The sequence below is a fragment of the Nelumbo lutea genome, chromosome 5 (assembly GCF_056320005.1).
Source record: "Nelumbo lutea isolate HS-2025 chromosome 5, American lotus-T2T, whole genome shotgun sequence".
NCBI classification, from domain to species: domain Eukaryota; kingdom Viridiplantae; phylum Streptophyta; class Magnoliopsida; order Proteales; family Nelumbonaceae; genus Nelumbo; species Nelumbo lutea.
Genome location: NC_142688.1, coordinates 5,941,666 through 5,964,586, shown reverse-complemented (window position 1 = coordinate 5,964,586; position 22,921 = coordinate 5,941,666). Strand labels below are relative to the sequence as shown.

At 41.4% G+C, this 22,921-nt stretch overlaps 1 protein-coding gene across 11 annotated transcripts in view; it reads left to right on the top strand.

Moving 5' to 3' along the window:
• Positions 1-22,921, top strand: part of LOC148850017 (hyperosmolality-gated Ca2+ permeable channel 2.1-like) — a 188,316-nt gene that overhangs the window by 20,561 nt on the left and 144,834 nt on the right. For all 11 annotated transcript variants that reach the window (XM_088946916.1, XM_088946915.1, XM_088946909.1 and 8 more), the window contains one exon: positions 10,197-10,343. In XM_088946916.1, coding sequence (XP_088803042.1) covers positions 10,197-10,343 — 147 coding nt within the window. The remainder of the gene's footprint in view (positions 1-10,196; positions 10,344-22,921) is intronic.

Below are 22,921 nucleotides of genomic sequence, written 5' to 3'. Positions count from 1 at the left end.
GCTTCAACATGACACTGGCAAGCTGGGCATGATTAACATCTATGCTCAGCTTGAGGGGGAGTGTAGAGAAGATGGGCCGAATGGCCCATAGACTGTCATTTCATGTTATGTTATGTTTCTCTCTCTGTTGTGGGCCTGGGCCTTATTCTGGGCCTATACTCTGTAATATTCTGTTTTTTTTTGTATTTTCCTGCTCACTCAAGGGCCTCTCTGTAATTTGTCAAAGATTAACTTATTAATAAGATGTTTAGAGTGTTAGAGAGGAGTAATGTTCGAACCTCTTACTCTCTAACACTCATTGCCGCCAGTTCTCTCTTCTCTTCCTCTCTTGTTTGTTTATTTTCTAGTTTGCATCTAATCTCAAACAGTTCCATACATCAAGTGGACTGTTTTTCAACTGAAACATATGCTGCAATCCAATCCAAACCAATTAACATGCAAATGAACCGGATTGGGTCTGATCCAATCCAAGTCCAGTTCATCCTTATTATCAAAAAAACTCATCAATAAGAAAACTCTGTTCTAACTTTTGCAAGTATTCCATGCTGCTGCAAACCTCTCCAGCATGCTGTAACTGTTAGGTGCTGAATCTAATATCCTGCAAGATGGATCAAAAGATTGAGAACCTATGCAAATGGATCAAAAGTTGGGACAATATCATTTGAAAAGGCCAAAGTGACAGTATTTATTTTATTTGTAAATAAATAATGTGTTAATAATTCCTTTCAGACCAAATCACCCAAAAATTAAACAGTAGATCACTTGGTTAAACAAGCTCTAATACCATCTCAAGGAACCATTCAACCTATTATGTAAGGTTCCTGAATAGGTATTTATTCTCTAAAGATGTAGACTTTGTTACAATGTAGATCTTGGAAACAAAATCTTTATGATTTTTACACTGCATGGCTATGTGATTTGTTTTACCATTTTTTTCTGTTTAATGTTACATCCATTTAGACCTATTTAATGTTACCATTTTTACACGTTTTTACGATGTAGACCACGTATTCAAAGCTTGGAAACATGTACTGTAAGGTCCTAAGTCAAAAGCATAAAAAAAACATCAAGAGACTACAGGTCATCCTAAAAAACAGATTTCTCTATTTACAAAACAACAGAATAAACAAACTAATATAGACAAAGAACATGGCCTAGGCTATCCATAAGATTCCAACAAAAGTTACAAAAGTTGACTGAAGTCCTAGACTTTTCCCTGAAACAATTTGATAAAATGGAGACTTCCATCGAAAGTGGTTGTCTGTCTATGTCGTACCTTTATTTTGGGAAAGGTGTGTAATACATGCACTCAAAATCTCAGGTGCTTTTGCTTATAAAGGTCATCAAATAGTCTTGTTTGGGCATACTGTGGGTATCTAGAATCAATAATTGCTAGAGAAATATTTATAAATCCACATGATCAACATTTGAAGCAATTGTTAGAATGTTAGAGTGATGTTCGGCTGATAAGAGTTCTTATTAGCCCATTCTTATGTTTAACTTATCTTGTAACTGGGCTTGTGTTAATGGGCCTGGGCTTAATCCTGTTTAATGATTTAAGTCATCTGGGTGTCCCATCACTAATCAGGGGCATCCCAGTAATTTCTTGTACCTTGTACCATATTCATCTATAAATAAAGGACTGGTCGACTGGATAGAATAGTTCGACATTCTCTTCAGTTCTGTGGTTCTCTTCTCCTCTTTGCTACTTCGAGTATAGCTCTTCAGATTACATGGTATCAGAGCATTAGCTCCTTCCTGGTTTCAGCAGGCGCACCCTTTTCTCTTGCTGTCCTTTCATCTTCTCTCTTCCTTTTCTGGGTTGTTGCAGTGAAGACCTAGGAGTGTAAGAGAGTAAAGCAAGTTCGAACCTAGGGTTTCTCTTGGTTGTAGGACTCAAGGGAAGTAAGACCCAGAAGTAGATGTCCTACTAGATTACACTAGCAAGTAGTAGCTATTGGGCTACTAAGAGAGGTCTGTATAGGACAGACCTGGTTGAGGGCTGATTCAGCAGTCCTAGCACTAGCCGAGAGGGGGAGAACTTCCTCTACAGTTGCAGCTTCGTGCTCTAGCAAGACTTGTGCAGAACAAGTGGTAAAGACTTAGCTCCTTCAACTTCAGTTGCAGTCTTGGTGCATCAGAACAAGTGGTAAAGACTTAGCTCCATCAACTTCAGTTGCAGTTTCGGTGCATCAGCTTCTACAGTTGCAGTCTTAGTGCATCAGCAAGACTCTTACAGAACTGCGGCAACTTCAGTTACAGATTTTCTTCAGGTCGGTTATCAGCCCTACTCTTGGACTGAACTGGTTCAGTTACAGACCTTTACCTTTTACCAGAACTGCGACAACTTTTGCACCACACAGTTGCAGCCTTAAACTTTTACCAACACTGTGAACTGGTTCAGTTACAGACCTCTACTTGCTACTGTACCCGTACTGTGAACACAGTGACCAATTTGGCCAGTCCTTAACAGAATCACCTATAGTACTGCGAACAACTCTTGGACTGAAGTCAGGATGTCCTCACCATCCGGTGAAGTTTCCTCTAGAGATAACAGACCTGTTACAAGGTCCTCAAACCTGGAAAACCCTAATCTGCACAGCTTGCAGATTACAAGTGTGCTGCTAGATGAGTATAACTTCAAAGAGTGGTCTGTCTCAGCAATGCTGTTCATTACCTCTCGTGACCTCACAGGCTATTTGGATGGAGACAAGAAACAACCAAAAATTGGCAGTCCTGAATACACCGTGTGGCGCAAGGAAAATGCCACGGTCATGTCTTGGTTGCTGGCCTCTATGACTCCTAGGGTGGCCAGAACTGTTCATCACTTCCCTACAGCTGCTAAAATTTGGGAGAAAGTATCTAAGACATATGGCCAGAAAAAGAACAATGCTAGAATCTACAGGCTGAACCAAGACATTGCAGCCCTAAGGCAATGAGACATGTCCGTGGCAACCTACTTTGCAACACTAGAAGGCCTCTGGCAAGAGCTTGACCACCACTTGGTTTTGGATTGGGAAAATGCCAATGATAAGGGGAGGCATGGCAAGCAGATTGAGGAGGGCAGAGCCTTCCAGTTTTTGGCGGGTCTTGACCCTGTATATGAAGGTATAAGGTCATAGATTCTAGGGAGAGATGAATTACCTGAGCTTCACCATGTCTACTACTTGGTGAGGAATGAAGAAGTAAGGAGAAAGGAGATGCAAGTTGACTCCCGGACACATTCAACAGAACTACCTGGAGAACACTCAGCCTTAGTCTCCACTAAGGGGAATAGATTTTCAGACAAGAAGTCCCTCAAGTGTACCCATTGTGGTGGTGAGAAACACACAAAGGAGAAATGTTGGGTCTTGTACCCTCATCTGAAGCCAGCTGCTCTGAGAAAGGACAAAAGGCAACATAGGGGCCACATAGCAAATGGGAATCTTGCCACCAACAATAGTAGTGCCAACTCACAGAGTACTCGGACAGTGTCCTCTTCCACCGCAAGGCAGGCTGCCGACTCCTCTAGACCAAGTACTTCGGGCTTCACAGCTAGTGAGGTAGAGGTTCTCAGTCGGGCATTAGCCCGTCTTAAGAACAATTCTTTAGCTTCCACCTCTCTTGCCAAATCAGGTACAGCCTCTGCATTTAGTGCAACTAGTTCCATTAATTTTACCTCTTGGGTGATTGACTACGGAGCCACTGACCATATGACACATTTGTCCTCCTTATTCTCTACATATCACTTGTTGTCTGGCCCGGATAAGATGAGAGTAGCTGATGGGTCCCTCTCCACCATCTCTGGAAAGGGGTGGTTGACCTAAGCAAGGATCTCTCTCTTAAATCAGTCCTACATGTTCCTAGTCTTACCTCAAATCTGTTGTCTGTTTCAAAGCTTACAAAAAACTTGAACTGTAGTATAACTTTCTTTCCTTCTCATTGTGTCTTCCAGGACAGATTGACGAGGAGAACGATTGGGAGTGGTCATGAGTATGGGGGCCTCTACTATTTTGATGAAGATGTCAGCTCAGCCTTGCAAGCTTCTACTACTAGTCCGGAAAGTGTGGAGTCAATAGCTAGGCTGCACTTGTGGCATGCTAGGCTAGGTCATTTGTCTTTTTCTTCCTTAGCAATGTTGTTTCCCGAATTATGTAAGGGCACTCTGAGTCAAAGTTTAATTTGTGATGTGTGTCAAATGTCAAAACAATGTAGATCAATGTATCCAATTTCTAGTAATGAAATTCAAGCCCCTTTTGATTTGGTTCATTCTGATGTTTGGGGTCCTTCACCCATTGTTTCCATTGATGGCTTCCGTTACTTTATCAGTTTTATTGACCATTATTCTCGGTGCACTTGGATTTATCTGTTGAAAGGACATGAAGAAGTTCCCCGGATAATTATGATGTTTTGCAAGATGGTTGAAACACAATTTGATAAAAAGATCAAGCAATTCCGTTCAGACAATGCAGCTGAATACTTTGAAAGATCCCTGAACTCATTCATGGAAGATGTAGGCATGTTACATCAATCATCATGTGCTTACACCCCTCAGCAAAATGGGGTCGCTGAGCGCAAGAACAAGCATCTATTGGAGACAGCTCGAGCCCTTCTTTTCCAGCACAATGTGCCCAAGCAATATTGGTCTCAAGCTGTTCTTACTGCATCTTACCTGATAAATCGGATGCCATCTAAGGTACTGGGTATGAAGACCCCTTTCTCTGTTTTGTGTCCCACTCTTCCAGAATTTCCTCTTCCCCCGCGGGTTTTTGGTTGTACATGCTTCATACATGTGAAAGATCCAAAGAAGACCAAGCTGGATCCTAAGGCTACAAAGGGAATATTTTTGGGGTACTCTCCTACGTAGAAGGGGTATAAGTGTTATGATTCTGTCTCCAAGAAAAAATATGTCACTAGGGATGTAGTCTTTTTTGAGTCTCAACCCTATTTCCAGTCTTCTCAGAATCCTCTTCAGGGGGAGAGTAGTGGGTTGGAAGAGGATTCTCACTCTCCCTTCTTTTTTGTTCCCATTTCATCGCCTTCCACTACTACTAGCTGTAACATTCCGGGTCAACCTAGTGAGACTTCCACTATGCCAGTTGCTTCTCTAGATTCGGCTGATGCTCCTCTAGGTTCCAGTAAACAAGAAAAAGAGATACTTACATACAGTAGAAGGAAGAAGGCCCCTCAACCTCATGACTGCAACCAGTTGAACTCAGATCAATCTGTCTCTGCAATCCAAGGTAATTCTAATTCACTCAATTCAGATTTGGATCTTCCTATTGCTCTCCGTAAGCCTGTTCGTTCTTGTACCACTCGGCATCCCATAGCCGATTATGTTTCTTACTCACACTTATCCCCTGCCTATCATTCCTTTTTGTCTGCCCGTTCCTCTGTATGTGTCCCTTCCAGGTATTCAGAGGCGGCATCTGATCTGAGGTGGAAAGAAGCCATGAATGAGGAGATGAAAGCCCTAATGAAAGCAAGGACATGGGAATTGGTGGACTTGCCAGAAGGGAAAGGCACTGTTGGGTGCAAGTGGGTATTCACAATAAAGCACAGGGAAGATGGGTCAATTGAGAGGTACAAGGCCAGACTTGTGGCAAAGGGATTTACACAAAAGGAAGGAATTGACTACAAGGAAACCATTGCCCCAGTAGCAAAGCTCAACACAATCAGGGTTCTACTGTCACTAGCAGCAAAATTCTCTTGGGAACTTCATCAGCTGGATGTGAAGAATGCCTTCCTAAATGGTGATCTTCATGAAGAGGTATTCATGGAACCCCCACCTGGATATGATGTTGGAAAGAAGGTATGTAAACTAAGGTAAGCATTATATGGTTTGAAGCAATTTCCCCGGGCATGGTTTGAGAGACTTTGTTTGGCCATGAAGAAAGTAGGGTACACTCAGAGCAGTGCAGATCATACATTGTTTACAAGGAGACAGGATGACAAACTTACAGCACTCATTGTGTATGTGGATGATATGGTGATTACTGGAAATGATGTGAAAGAGATGAAGAGGCTGAAGGAGTTCTTAGCTTCAGAATTTGAGATCAAAGACCTGGGAAATCTGAGATACTTTCTTGGAATTGAAGTTGCTAGATCAAGAGAAGGAATCTACATATGTCAAAGAAGTATGTGCTAGATCTCCTAGAAGAAACAGGCATGATGGGGTGCAGGCCAGCAGACACTCCAATAGAACCAAGCCACGGATTACAAGAATCAATGGGTGAGGAATACTGTGATAAGGAAAGGTACCAAAAGTTGGTAGGAAAACTGATATACTTATCCCTTACTCGGCCAGATATTGCCTATGCAGTGCATGTTGTCAGTCAATTCATGCACTCACCAAAGGCCCCTCATATGAGAGCAGTGGAAAGAATCCTCAAATACTTGAAAACTTGCCCAGGGAAAGGAATTCTATTCAGAAAAAAACAGTAGACTTGAAATTGAAGCCTACACTGATGCTGATTGGGCTGGGTCCGTTGGAGACAGAAAATCAACCTTAGGTTACTGTACATTCTTGGGAGGAAACCTAGTCACATGGCGTAGTAAGAAGCAGAATGTTGTGGCTAGATCAAGTGCAGAAGCAGAATACCGGGCTATGGCACACGGGGTTGCGGAACTCTTATGGCTCAGGACTCTCCTTAATGAGCTTGGTATCAAGAATGAGGGTCCTCTCAAGCTGTATTGTGATAATAAAGCTGCTATCAACATTGCCAACAATCCTGTGCAGCATGACAGGACAAAACATATTGAAATTGATCGACACTTTGTCAGAGAGAGAATTATTTCAGGAGAACTTTGTGTGCCTTATGCTCCATCAGAGATGCAGATTGCAGATGTATTAACTAAAGGGCTGGCATCAACGAAGTTCAGGGACATACTTGGCAAGCTAAACATGATTGATATTCATGCTTAGCTTGAGGGGGAGTGTTAGAATGTTAGAGTGATGTTCGGCTGATAAGAGTTCTTATTAGCCCATTCTTATGTTTAACTTATCTTGTAACTGGGCTTGTGTTAATGGGCCTGGGCCTAATCCTGTTTAATGATTTAAGTCATCTGGGTGTCCCATCACTAATCAGGGGCATCCCAGTAATTTCTTGTACCTTGTACCATATTCATCTATAAATAAAGGACTGGTCGACTGGATAGAATAGTTCGACATTCTCTTCAGTTCTGTGGTTCTCTTCTCCTCTTTGCTATTTCGAGTATAGCTCTTCAGATTACAGCAATGTTCAACCAAGATAACAAGAACATCTACCCAAACCATAGCCAATCAATTCTCTTCCATGCAACTATCATATCATCAGATGGACTTCATTCATTAAGATAACCAGAGTCCAGAGCCAATCAAGTTGACTAACAGGAGACCACTTCACCTCATAGCCAATCAATGCCCAGATTTTTATGCTGTAACAGACCAGTTCAGCTTATCATGACATCTGTAAAGCACCAAACATTCAAATACATTATAGCAATCTAAACTATTGAAGCTGAGCATATATCAACATAGAAAGGGAAAACTTATCATCTTGGCTTTTAACAGCACAAAAAAGAGAGTATTTTTATTTTATTTGAGTCTGAGTGAAGACTGGATATATTGATACTATGCGTCTTAAGACCCGGTCTGCTATCTTTTTAGAAATCCCACCTCTAGGCCAGACTAGAACCATCACAAGATAAGCACCCAAACCTGAAACCCCTATGTTTTTCTTGAGGCAATGGAGGGAAGCTTTTAAAGCTCCCAATACCTGAAAGGTGATTTTCCACATGCGAGACTGAGTTTTTTTTTTTTTTTTTTCAGCATGAACTCTAATTACATGAGAATGAGACAAAGGTCTGCAAGTCAAGGGAAGAACAAAGCTCTTACAATGTAGCCCCTGGGTCAGTCCCCTCCCCCTTGCAACCAACTATAGCCTGAAGCATGGGCTAACTTTGAACCATAAGAGAGAGAAGTTCAGCTCCAAGAGATGTTCCTTCACCCAGCTGAAGAAACACAAAATACACAGCCTTAGAAATATGGCCTGTTTAAATACCAATTATAAAATGCATTTTCATCAGGGGTGAGGGGCTAAAGGGTGCACCCTTTAGATGCTAATATTCTAAAATGCTTGTATTATCCACTATAATTCACAGAGGTATATAGGCTATATATTATCAATCTCCTTGTACTGTCTTGAGTACTTGGTAGTTGATATTATAATAGTATGTAAATCAAGAGACAACCAGACTAAGAAACAACTAAGATATTATAATAGCTGTATGCAATAAAAATTAAATGAAATCTATAAAAAAAAACAAGCAAATAAAAAAAATAAGAAAATCCAATTACAGAAATCAAAGGGAAACCCTGTCATTTCAGCTAGTAAATCCTATTTTGTAGGATGATCTATTGAGACAGTATTAGCAAAGATTTCAATTGCCTATAAATCTTCTTTACAGGAGATGAGAGCCACCCTGTCATTTCACTATTTCAGATAGTCATAAAAATCACTCTTCAGTAGTTCATGGATTCATCATATGTCAGAGCTCTTGTAACTGAAAGGCACAATGCATTTTCCATATTTGCTAAGGTGGGGTTCAAGTTTAAATTGATAAGCCCAACATGTAAGAAATTCAGTCTAAAAATCCTAAGCATCAAAGTTGTGAAAAAAAAACCACAAGGATTAGACATGATGAAACCAAATGGAATCCACATATTGGGAGAGAAGAAAGTAAAGAAAGTGAAAGAAGAAAGCCATATTCTGATCAAAACCAGAATTAGTATAGTTGCTAATCCAGAAAATTAGTACAAAAGAACTGACAAAACAACATACAATTTCTAATCCAGCCCGATACATATATAAATTAGTATAACATTGAGCGCCTGGGCCAGGAACCCAACTTTTTGCATATCTTTTGCATTCACAGGAGTGTTAACTCTAGATTTTGTTATTTTTTTCCTTTAATCTGTTCTATTTTTTTTCTTTAATCAGTTTTTTCTTGGAATCTCTTCTCTCTGTTCTTCGAATGTTGGTGGGCAGTGGTGAAGGAGAAAACCCAGTTTCATCTAGGAAATCAAGGGATTCGCCACTAGGGTTCCTCGGTTAGTATTTAATCATGCATCCATACTGAGGCCTAAGGCTTAATTTAAAACTGCGAGGTTTTGCCTTCAAAATTCTTGAAAAATCCCCAAAATCTAGGGTTATTCATAAGCTGAAAATCAGTTTTTAAAGATCTGCCGAAACTAAGGCTATCAACAAGTTAATGTATGCAAAGAAGTAGGGCACAAGAGCCATTGGAGAGAATGGTTGTTGGAGAGCGAGAGAAACCTGCTTCCAGTCTTCTAGATTTCCAGAGTTCCAGATATAAGCTTTGAGTGTTCGAACAAGGATTTCAGCCTTAAACCTTGAACAGGTTTCAAACATTGAGCCTTCGAAGGGTTTCAGACTTCCAAGGTTTCGATTTCAGTTTTGATCTGTTTAAACTGGACAGGGTTTTGGCCTCGTGATCAGATTACTGGGAATTTGGCTTAGGTCCGATTCAAACCAATAAGAAAATGGATCGATTTATTTTGGATTGGTCCAACCCAATAATTATAACAGACCATCCAAATCCGATTTGTTGAGCTTTGGATCGGATTGGACCCAATTCAAAACCGGTCCATTAACACCCCTAGCCATAAGCAATGACTTGCCAGCCCAGGTAGGTGCTTGTGCTGTTGCTTATTGCATCAGCCTTCATTCCACTGCGTTTTTGCTAGGGTTTTCTTCATTGTTTCTGGAATTTAACTTCTAGTAAGTATGACTGTTTGCCTATGTGCTAAATAAAACCATCCAGTAACATGATGGGTGATCGACTTTATATGTATTCGTTTTTAGTACAGGTACTTTAAGTTGGTCCTACAGCTTATCTTCAAAATAAGAAACTCAGCCTAGTAATTCTTTAAAAATGTTTCATTTGGAAATTGCATTTATTCCTTTTTTGAGTGGTGTAATATTAAGGTTCCTTTTTCTGTGAGAGTTTTTAAGGTTCTAGCATATTCCCTCTAGCTCACTTGCTTAGAGAACCATGTAGTCATACAATTTTTGATACAAGTCTTTCAGCTTTCTATTCAAGCAATTGTGTATTTGGATTGTCATATGTTTTGGAATTTGGAATAGATTTTGCACACTCCTATATTTTTTCCCTGTAATCTCACTGAACTTAAATGATAATTAAATGCTCTACAGTATCCGGGTATTCTCGATTGCTGCCACTGTTTGCATTCTGCTAGTGCTTCCACTGAATTATTATGGGCAAGAGATGCATCACAAGAATATTCCTTCAGAGTCATTGGATGTATTTACCATTGCAAACGTAAAGGAAGGATCAAAATGGTAGGCTTGACGCTGCACTGCACCATTTAATAATGTAAAAAACTACTTCATGTGAGTTTTAAATTTAACATGACTAGTTATGTATTCATATGTTATTGGTTTAGAGTGATTTTATTTTCAGAATGGTCAATTTGGTCTGTTTTGGTTTTTATCATAAAAAATCATGATAATAATTTGAAGAAATGATTCCTTGTTGGTTGAATGGAAAATATTCAAAAACTGGGGAGGTTTTCACAGTTGCCACCCACAAACACTATTGGTGCATATCTGCACTCAAAAACTTCTTGTATTATCGAGAGTGATAAAATTGTCATAAAATAGGCAGCAAGGATGTTTGAGGAATATCATTTTATTTAGGGGTGTAAGTGGATCGAATTTGAATAGGATCGAGCAATATTTGCATTCGAATTCGATTAGAAAATCCGATATCCGAATTCAATTCGATATCCAACGGATATTGAAAATTAACATCTGAATTCGAATTCGATTAAATATTCGAATATTCGATTTGATTAATTAATTATTTTAGATAATTAATAAATATATAAGATAAATATTTTATTGATATAAAGTATATAAATATATAAATTATTTATATAACTTGATTGCTATATATATTATATAAAATATGTTATATATTATATATAAGGATTAATAATCAGTCGAATTTGGATATTTATCGAATCGAATCAGGTCATATCAGAATTCGACCGATTAGATATTCGAATTATCCGAATTTGATGTGATTATGTCAAATATCGAATTCGAAATCGGATTTTCGAATACCATTGACACCCCTAACTTTATTTGGTTGATTGAATTCGGATTTGTTTTGCAAGAATGCTAGTTTGTAATTCAGTTTGTTAACAAACTGGTTATGTCATTGGTAAAAAAAAAAAAAACAAACAAACTGTTTATGTTGGGGAGCGAAATAGAAGACGACATTTTTTTTCTTTTCATTATGAAACAATTGTTATACATTATATAGGTATTGATTATAGATCCTTGGTTTTGTGTTGTGTATTTTTTTTTTTAATTTTCTTTCTTTAGAAGAATACACACAAATAGTTTTACTGAAACATGGAACCCAACATGGATTATAGAATTGTTATTATAACTACATAGCTAAACCATCACCTAGGAAGCCATTTAGGCAAGTAGGCAACCAAGCAAGCAGTATGTTAGGTCCAGCATGAAAGCCGGCGCAACTCAGGCCCAGTTCTAGCCCAGAGCACTGCACACATCACACGCATAACACCGCCCATGAGGTTCGTGTATACACATCATCCACATCATGGGGAACAATTAGAGTCTGTTAGAGATCATGAAGAACGGTCAGAGTTTGTTAGAGGTTGTTATCTTGTCATGCATTATAAATACCTATAAGAAACTGCGTAAAGGACATGGAATGAAATTCCATTTGTATCTCCTCTCTCTCTCTCCCTCTCTCTCCCTTGCTCCATTCTTTCCCTACCCCTCACATCCATTTCAGGAGGGTGAGCTCCCTCGGACCAGCTTCCGCAGTGACATGTTTCGAAGGTGGAAACCCACCAATTGGTATCAGAGCCTAGCTGCGATGCCTACTACTAGGTCTTCAGTGGCAGAAGAAAGAATCGATCACATCGAAGGAGAGGTGCAGCAAACTACCAGTGAGTTGAGAGACATTAAGGAAACACTCTTAACATTGGTCGGTCAGTTTGAACAGATGTCTGCAACATCTAGACCCACGAAAATTGAAGGATCCAGTAGCAATGGCACCAGGAGAGGTGGAGTATTCCCGTCAAGGCTGCCAAAATTGACTTTCCACTACTTAGGTGATGACCCTGTTCCTTGGATCTATCAGGCTTAGTGTTACTTTGAATTCTATGAGGCCCCAGCTGACCAGAGAGTCTCTATCGCTGCCATTCACATGGATGGTGAAGCTATTATGTGGTACCAATGGTACCCTAAGACCCACCCATAGACCACCTGGTTGGATCTAACCGAAGCCTTACACGTAAGGTTCAGTCCTTCTGGTTACGAGAACTTCAATGAGCCCCTCTCCGGGTGAGACAGACGGGGGCAATGAGAGAGTACTAGAAAGAATTTGAACGGTTAGCCACCCGTGTTAATGGCTGGTCAGAGGCCGCTCTAATGGGATGCTTTATAGGGGGCTTAAGGGACAACATCAGGTCGAAGTAAATACCTTGCAACCAACCACCTTGGTTGCGGCAGTGGGTCTAGCAAAGCTTCAGGAAGAGAGACTGGATCGACTTAAGAAGCTTGGGAAATCCATTGGGCCTCAAGCGGGCCTAGCTCAAAAAAGTCCTTACCCCTAGACTGAGCCGAACCTTGAAATGAAGATTCAGGGGTACAACTTTAGAGTGGACCTACATCCTCTAGAGTTCACAGGGGCAGACGTTGTTTTGGGCATATAATGGTTGCAGTTATTGGGCCCTGTGGTTTGTAATTGGGCCGATTTGACAATGCAATTCACCTATTAGGGAATTTTTTATACCTTAAAGGGGGTTTAGACCCAACCCATAACCACTGACAACTTGGAGGTAATACTTAAAAACTGCCAACATGGTTCTATCCCCTTACTTATGAGCATGGGCTCAATGCCTATGGGCCTACGGTCATTCCACTCTCTGAAGACATAGGCCTTCCCCCGAACCAAGTCCAACAACTTCAGCTATTGCTTCAAGCCTACTCTGATATTTTTCAAGAACCCACTTCATTGCTCCCCCCTACGAGCCCACAATCACCAGATACTGATCCAACTTAGAGCCCCACCCGCCAATGTCAGACCCTACCGCTACCCCCATTACTAGAGGGTAGAAGTGGAATGTATGGTGACTGAACTGTTACAAGGGATTTATTCGGCCCAACAGCAACCCATTCTCGTCACCCGTTATTTTGGTGAAGAAGAAAGATGGTAACTGGAGATTCTGTGTAGACTACAGAGCATTAAACGACATCACGGTTAAGGACCGATATCCAATACCCTTGATTGAAGAGCTCTTTGATGAGTTAGGCAAAGCTAAGTATTTTTCCAAAATGGACTTGTGATCAGGCTACATAAGATTCCAGTACACCCTGAGGACGCTCACAAAATTGCATTCGGGACCTCGGACGGGCATTTTGAGTTCCTATTGATGCCTTTCGGTTTGACAAATGCACCCTCCACATTCCAAAGGCTCATGAATGAGATCTTTAAGCCTTACCTGCGCTTATTTGTGCTTGTTTTCTTTGATGATATACTTGTTTACAGCCTGAGCTGGGCCACTCATTTGGAACATTTGCAGTGTGTATTTGGCTTACTACGCAAGCATCAATTGTTTGCTAAACCTTCAAAGTGCTCCTTTGGGCAGACCCAATTCAGTTACTTGGGGCACATCATCTCTGATGGACAGGTGCGCACAGATCCAGAAAAGAAAGACTGCATGATCACATGGGCCAGACCCAACTCTCCACAGACCCTCAGGGGTTCCTTGGACTAACCGGTTATTACCGCCGGTTCATCAAAGGGTATGGGGCCCTTGCAGCTCCCCTCACTCGGTTGTTAAAGAAGCACTCCTTCGAGTGGGATCAAAAAGCTGAAGAGGCCTTTCAATTACTCAAGAAGGCAGTGACCACCCCACCTTCGTTGGCCCTTCCCGATTTCAACCTAGAGTTTGTGGGGGAAGTTGATGCATTAGGTAAGGGAATAGGTGTAGTCCTAATGCAGAAGGGCCGGCCCCTGGCCTACTTCAGTAAGGCACTCTCTCTTCCGGCTCAAGTTAAGTCTACTTAAGAGAAGGAGCTTATAGTGATTACTTAGCGGTCCAGAAATGGAGAGCATACCTCCTAGGCCGAAGGTTTATTGTTAGAACAAATCACTGCAACATCAAAAACCTACTGGAGTAGCGAGTTTTGGGCCCTGACCAACACAGGTGGGCCCTACAAGTTAATGGAATTCGATTTTGTCATTGAGTATAAGCCTGGGCCCTCTAATGCCGTGGCAGATGCACTCTCCAAGGCCAATAACCTTCATGTGATGGGCTTGTCACAGCTGAATTACCACTTGTCTGACCAACTAAGACAAGAGGCCCATGGTGACCTACACCTGGCTCAAATACGGGCCTAAATCCTTGAGGGTTCTACACTCACTTCAGGGTACACAATAAGGAATGGTGTTTTCTTCTACAAAGGTCGTATGGTGGTGTTTAACATGTCCAATTATCATCAGGAATTACGACGACTATTCCATGGCTCGGCCCAAGGAGGTCATTCCGGAGCACTCCACACCTATAAACGTCTGGCAACCCATTATCATTGGAAGAGCATGAAATGTATGGTACAAGAGTTTGTTGCCCGTTGTGCTACGTGCCAACAATAGAAATATAACACTCAGACACAGGCCGGGTTATTGCAGCCTTTGCCCATACCTGAGAAAGTGTGGGAAGAAGTTACCATGGATTTTATAACTGGGCTACCCACATCCCAAGGAAAATCGGTGGTGTTGGTAGAAGTGGACCGATTAAGTAAGTATGCACACTTTATTGGCCTCTCTCGACCTTACTCAGCAGCCACAGTGGGCTAGGCCTACATCCGGGAAGTGGTCAAACTCCACAAAACACCCCACTCCATTTTAACTGACTGGGATCCCCTCTTCATGAGTACCTTTTGGAAGGCCTATTTCACAGCCCAAGGAGTTCAAATGTTGCACTCCACCAGTACCCATCCCAGACGGACGGACATTCTGAGGTGGTCAACCGTTGTTTGGAAACATATCTGTAGAGAAGATGGGCCGAATGGCCCATAGACTGTCATTTCATGTTATGTTATGTTTCTCTCTCTGTTGTGGGCCTGGGCCTTATTCTGGGCCCATACTCTGTAATATTCTGTTTTTTTTTGTATTTTCCTGCTCACTCAAGGGCCTCTCTGTAATTTGTCAAAGATTAACTTATTAATAAGATGCTTAGAGTGTTAGAGAGGAGTAATGTTCGAACCTCTTACTCTCTAACACTCATTGCCGCCAGCTCTCTCTTCTCTTCCTCTCTTGTTTGTTCATTTTCTGGTTTGCATCTAATCTCAAATAGTTCCATACATCAAGTGGGCTGTTTTTCAACTTGGTATCAGAGCGGGCCATTGCTTGGCGTGTCCCTCATGTGGTTCTAGTTCAGCCAACTACATGAGGAGGTTCTAGGGCTGAAAGTTTACAGTCATCCGCCTGGTTCTTGGAGGTCATTGGAGAGTGCCCAAGTTTCTATACACTTGGAGAAGGGTTCGGTGACCAGGAAGAATCAGAGAGCAAGTTGTTTGGCCTGATTTGAAATCAGAGAAAAGGACTTTCGAAGTTATCTCAGAGAACAAGTGTTCGGCCTGGTTTATAGTTCAAACCAGAGACTCTCTTGCTGTAAGTCTTTTCTCAGTCCTTTGCTGAGTTATTTTTGTTGTTTGGGAGGACTATTAAAGCATTCAAAGCCCACATACATTCGGCCCACTATTGCTGGACTGTTTTTCTGGGTTGTTTTTGGAAGTGCTATTCGGCTGATTATTGGACTGCCGAGCTGCTGAAATTGATCTAAAACTAAGTGGCACTAGTCTCATCTTCATCCCAGCCTCTTCTTGGACCTATACTGAACACCTTGAAGTGATTTCTTCTAGTTAACAGTAGGCTGTTAACTACTGCGCACTGAGTGTTCGACAAAAGGTCTCTTAAGGACTGTGGCCCTGTTTTCTTCTCTTTGGGACAACGGCTGTTGAGAACCTGAAATACCTTGTGATTAGAGGTTTGTTGGGTGTCCTTTAAAGGGTGAAACAGTAAATAAAAAACTACCACCGAACTGGACTGTCATAGTTATCAAGTCTGAACTGATTCTGTGAGCTAGTTGTTGTTGCCTATTCAGCTCAAACTAAACTCATCAAGACCCCAGTACCTTGAGAAACCTATTAAAATCCTAATTGGAGCCTTTACATGATGGATTTCCCAAGCCTTGAAAACAAGAATGCTGCTGAATATGGACAGGTTTTGGGAACCCCAACTGATTCTATGCTGGCTGTAACTACAGTTAAGCTTGATGGGACCAACTACTTGGCTTGGTCACAATCAGTGAAAATCCACATTTGTAGCAAAGGAAAATGAGGTTTTATTTCTGGGAGCAAGAAAGCTCCTCCAGAGGATGATCCATCTTATGAGAGATGGGTACAAGAAAACTACACAGTGATTGGGTGGCTTGTGAACTCAATGCAGCCACAGATTAGTCAGCATTATCTGTGGATGAACTCGGCTAAAGATATCTGGGATAGTGTTGCAAAAACTTACTCCCAGAAGTTGAATGTTGCCAGAGCTTACAAACTCAGAAGTGATGTGAAGAATCTAAGACAGGGGGAAAAGTCACTTGCAGCATACTTCTCAACCGTAAAATCTATATGGCAAGAGATTGATTTGATAGAGGCCGTGACATGGGATACTCCTAAGGATGCTGAAACATATAGGAAATTGGTGGAAAGGAATAGGGTCTTTGAGTTCTTGACAGGGCTGAATTCTGAATATGACATTATAAAGCAAAACATCTTGTCCAAGGAAGATGTTTCATTGTCTCAAGCATATACTTTGGTCAGCAGTGAAGAAAGTAGGAGGCAAGTGCAGGTTCAAGGAGTCAGTACCAATGATCATTTTGCAAATATGGGAATTAAACCCAAAGAGGTTACAGGAGCGCCTAGTGGCACGGGAAAGAAGGAAGTGGTGTGTGAATATTGCAAGAAGCTGAAACACACCAAGGACAAGTGTTGGAAATTGCATCCCAGTCTTGTCCCTATCCGATTCCAGAAGAAGAATGATAGTAGAAAGACAGGAAGTGCACATGCAGCCACAAGTACAAATACAGAGGTTGAGTCTGCCAGTGCACAATTGGTAGCAATGAAAGCTGAATATGAGAAGTTTGGAAAGATGATCAGCTAGCTTGAAGGTGTAACTTCATCATCCAACCCTTCTGGAAGTCCAGCCACCACTGCGTTTGCTCACTCAGGTATAAGGGCCTCTACCAACCATGCATCCACCTCAGGTAATCCCAAAACCCCTTGGATCATAGACTCAGGTGCTTCTGATTACATGACCAACCTTTCCACTTTGTTTGTTTCATATGATTTGCTTCCTGGTCGTGACAAAATCACCTTAGCTGATGGTTCTCTTGCCCCTATTTCTGGCAAGGGATCTGTCAAGCCTACAGACTCCTTATTCTTATCTTCCACTCTTCATGTACCTAAGTTAAATACCAACTTATTATCTGTAAGTAGCTTGACCAAGTCATTGAATTGTTGTGTAACCTTATTCCTTCTCACTGTGTGTTTCAGGATCTGAAGTCTCGGAAAGTGATTGGGAGTGGCCATGAAGCGAATGGAATATACTTGCTCGACACCCCTGGCCAATGGTTTGATCATCCCAAGAATGTTGCTTTTGGTTCTACTTCTTCAGAGTCTGTCAGTCAAATTATGTTGAGTCATTGTCGGTTGGGCCATTTACCTTTTTCTGCTTTAAGTCATTTGCTTCCCAAACTGTTTAAGGGAGTCAGTGTGTCCAGTCTCAATTGTGAGTCATGTCAGTTGTCAAAGCATTGTAGAAAAAATTACCCTGTGAGCAATAAAAGATCCTCTTTTCTTTTTCATATTGTACACTCTGATGTGTGGGGGCCTTACCACTTATCCTCTATGGGGGGCTACAAATACTTTATCCTGTTTATTGATGACTTTTCTAGATTCACTTGGATATACTTAATGAAATCCCGAGACGAAGTCCCGAGACTTGTGAGGCAATTTCATGAGCTTGTTTTAACTCAATTTGGTACCAGAATTAAGGTTTTCAGATCTGACAATGCAAAAGAGTATTTTGAGAAGAGCTTATCCTTGTATCTCACTGACATGGGGGTTATTCACCAAAGCTCCTGTGTTAGAACCCCTGAACAAAATGGAGTTGCTGAGAGGAAAAATAGACATATTGTTGAAGTTGCAAAGAGCCTTTTATTTGCCTCAGATGTTCCCACAAGATTTTGAGGTGATGTTGTACTTACTGCTACCTATCTCATAAACCGTATGCCATCCAGGGTGTTAGGGTTTAAATCCCCCTTCAGTATTCTTCATCCAGATAAGGATCTCTTCCCAATTCCTCTTCGTGTGTTTGGTTGTACCTGTTATGTTCACATTCCAAGTGTGCAGAGACACAAGTTTGAACCAAAAGCCCACAAATGCATCTTCCTTGGTTACTCCCCCACACAAAAGGGTTATTGTTGTTTTGATCCAAAGGCTGGCACCAGACATGTCTCTATGGATGTTACCTTTGATGAACTTTCCCCTTTTTATGGTTCCTCTCAGGAAGGACATTGTCAACAGGGGGAGAGTCTGTCACAAGTTTTTGCTCTTCCCCTTCCTGTCCCAGTTCAGTCTCTTGACAAATCTGTATCCTCACAAAATGAATCAAAGGAGGATCAGCCACTTCATTCCTCTTGTCCTAGTGCTCCTATTTCTTTACCTCCTCGTCCTACCCATAATCCCAAAGTGTATCAAAGGCAGAGATCTAGGAATGAGCAAGTGGTTTCCCTTACAACAGATGAGGCTCATACCCTCCCAATCACAGATGAGATAACAGGTATTGCTTCAGCTCCCTTGGAATCCCCCTTCCCAGATCTTGATGTCCCCATTGCAGTTAGGAAAGGAAAGCGGAACTGCACTGCACACTGCATTTCCAAACACCTTTCTTATGACCTACTTTCCCCTTCATATTGTGCCTACCTCTCTTCAGTTGCTTCTAACCCCATTCCTAGGTCTGTATCAGAAGCTCTTGGGATTCCAGAATGGAGAGATGCCATGCAGGCTGAAATGGATGTTCTACATGAAAATGGTACTTGGGAGGTGGTGGATTTGCCTGAAGGGAAGGATCTAGTTGGATGCAAGTGGGTTTTTACCATTAAATACAGGGCAGATGGGACTATTGAGAGGTACAAGGCCAGACTTGTTGCAAAGGGCTACACACAGACATATGGGATTGACTATCTGGAGACTTTTGCCCCTTTTGCTAAGATGACATCTGTGAGGGTTCTTTTATCTCTGGCAGCTCACTTTGATTGGCCTCTCTATCAGTTAGATGTAAAGAATGCATTTCTGAATGGTGACTTACATGAGGAGGTCTACATGTGTCTTCCTCCAGGAATGTATGGGAAAAATATGCAAGGAAAGGTATGTAAACTGAAGAAATCTCTTTATGGCCTCAAACAATCTCCTAGAGCCTGGTTTGAGAGATTTAGAGCTGCACTTGTTAAATTCGGCTATGTTCAGACACAGTCAGATCATACTCTTTTTGTGAAGAAAAGTGGGTCTCTAGCAGTGTATCTCATTGTGTATGTTGATGACATTATAGTGACTGGTGATGATGCCTCAGGCATTCTGGGCCTTAAGTCTTTCCTCCATACGGAATTTGAGATTAAGGATCTGGGGGAGTTGAGATATTTCCTTGGCATAGAAGTTGCCAGATCTAGGGATGGGATTCTTATTTCCCAGAGGAAATATGTCCTTGATTTGTTGTCTGAAACTGGAAAAATGGGTGCAAGACCAGTTGCAACTCCTATTGACATGAGTCACAAAATTTCAGCTTCGGATGGAACTTTGTTGGAAGACAAAGGGGTCTTTCAGAGACTTCTTGGGAAGCTTCTGTACCTGTGCATGACTAGGCCTGATATTGCGTACGCTGTCAGTTGCATTAGCCAGTTCATGCATGCTCCTAGAGATACCATTATGGCAATAGCAGAACGGATTTTGTGCTATCTGAAAGGCTCTCCAGGTAAAGGAATTCTATTTACCAAGCATGGTCATCTGAAACTTGAAGCCTATACTGATGCTGATTGGGCTGGAAATATTGATGATAGAAGATCTACTTCAGGGTATTGAAGTCTGGTTGGTAATGTTGTTTCTTGGAGGAGTATGAAACAATCGGTTGTGGCCCGATCCTCCGCAGAAGCAGAATATAGAGCCATGGCACATGGAGTCTCGGAATTGTTGTGGCTAAGGTCCTTAATGGAAGAACTTGGGATTGATCATGACAAACCCATGATGTTGTACTGTGATAATCAGGCTGCCATCAACATTGCTCACAACCCGGTACAAATGATAGAACCAAACATATTGAGGTTGATAGACACTTTATTCGTGAAAGAGTCTCCTCCGGTGAAGTGTGTCTTCCATTCATTACTTCTGAAGGACAATTGGCAGATTTTCTCACCAAGGGCATTTCCAAGGCAAGGCTTCAACATGACACTGGCAAGCTGGGCATGATTAACATCTATGCTCAGCTTGAGGGGGAGTGTAGAGAAGATGGGCCGAATGGCCCATAGACTGTCATTTCATGTTATGTTATGTTTCTCTCTCTGTTGTGGGCCTGGGCCTTATTCTGGGCCTATACTCTGTAATATTCTGTTTTTTTTTGTATTTTCCTGCTCACTCAAGGGCCTCTCTGTAATTTGTCAAAGATTAACTTATTAATAAGATGTTTAGAGTGTTAGAGAGGAGTAATGTTCGAACCTCTTACTCTCTAACACTCATTGCCGCCAGTTCTCTCTTCTCTTCCTCTCTTGTTTGTTCATTTTATGGTTTGCATCTAATCTCAAACAGTTCCATACATCAAGTGGGCTGTTTTTCAACTATATCTAAGGTGTTTTTTGGGAGATAAATCCAAACAATGGGCCCAATGGCTACCATAGGTCGAGTATTGGTTAATACCACGTTCCAGATCTCAGTCGGAACTACTCCCTTCAAGGTACTCTACGGATGTGATCCCCTATCCATCTTCCCTTATGAAACAGGTGTATTCGCATGCAGCCGAAGTTGAAGCACAACTACAGGCAAGAGATAGCACACTTAAGATCCTAAAATTCCATTTGTAATAGGCTCAATAATACATGAAGTTAGCCTATGACAAGAAACACCAGGAGTTGGAATTCTCTGTTGGGGATTGGGTTTATCTGAGGCTCCAACCATATAGACAGGCATCTCTGGCCCGGAGGACATCCCAGAAGTTATCTCCACGTTACTTTGGTCCATTTCAAGTGTCAGAGCGAATTGGGGTTGTCGCCTACCGTCTCCACTTACCTACAGAATGCAAGTTTCACCTCATCTTCCATGTTAGCCTTTTGAAGCCTTGTCTGGCTTCCACCGATGTGGTCAGCCCCATCCTTCCTCAATTCACCAAAGCTGGAGAAGTAATGTTCAAACCTCAGAGAATTAAGAATCTACGTTGGGTGTGAAGCAGTGGCAAAGTCCATAAACAAGCTCTAGTTGTTTGGCATGGCCTGCCTCAGGAAGATGCCACATGGGAAGATCACGACCAACTCCAGAAGCAGTTTCGCACAATTGACCTTGAGGACAAGGTCATACTTAATGGAGGAGGGAATGTTAGGTCCATCATGAAAGCCAGCCCAAACGGCGCAACCCAGGCCCAACAGGCCCAAGTTCCAGCCCAGAGCACTCCACGCATCACGCGCATAACACTGCCCATTAGATTCGTGTATACATGCCGTCCACGTCACGGGGAATAATCAGAGTCTGTTAGGGATCGTGAAGAATATTCAGTGTTTGTTAGAGGTTGTTTTCTCGTCATGCATCATAAATACCTGTAACTCCTCTCTCTCTCTCCCTTGCTTCGTTCTTTCCCTACCCCTCACATCCATTTCAGGAGGGTGATCTCCCTCAAACCAGCTTCCCCAGTGACACGTTCCGAAGGTGGAAACCCACCACAGTAAATAATAATGCCTCCTTTCATTTCGTTGCTTACTTTTAATAGATTTTTTGTTACCTATTAAAACAAGCATATGCATAGATAAAAATGAGAATACATTAATTCCTATGCCTCTTTTTATCTTAAGCTGAAATATTTATTGAAAAATCATATCATCTTCCCTGAAAATCAGGTCATTACAGAAGCAATGAACTTATATTGCTTCCTGTCACTACTGAATTAAGTTTTCCATGAAAAAGTCTTAATGGTTGCAGTTGCACATCCTACCTGCTATAATCTGAAATAAAAAAGAAGAAAATAGAAGATAACAAGAAGATTGAAGATGATGGAAGAAGAAGAAGTAATGGAGGAAGAGGATGGAAGAAAAGAGAAGAAAGAAGAGAGTACTTTGATCCCCTCTTCAGTCCCCCAATGTTACCTTTTATTATTTTAATTGTAATATGAGCACAATTACATGAATACCCTTAGTAGGGGGGCCAACACTAAAGACAATAATAAAAAAAGAAAAAAAAAAGCTCCACAACTAAGTCCACTACTTACAAACATAAAACATAAACATAACTAAAGAAAGGAGTAGGAATCTGCTGAATTAAAAAATATGAAAGAAAGTAGTTTCTTGAAGAGAGAAGGAAGAGTGAAGGAGAAGAAGAGAAGTTTGAAATAAAAGAGAGCAATAATCTGGCCGCCCCCTTCACTTATTATTTATACTAAAATAATAGAATAGTACAAAGACAACTATGCCCTTATAGGGCAGCAAAACATAAAACAGCATATATAACACACAAAAACATAATAAAATTTGGACTCACATAACTACGATGGTCCCCACCTC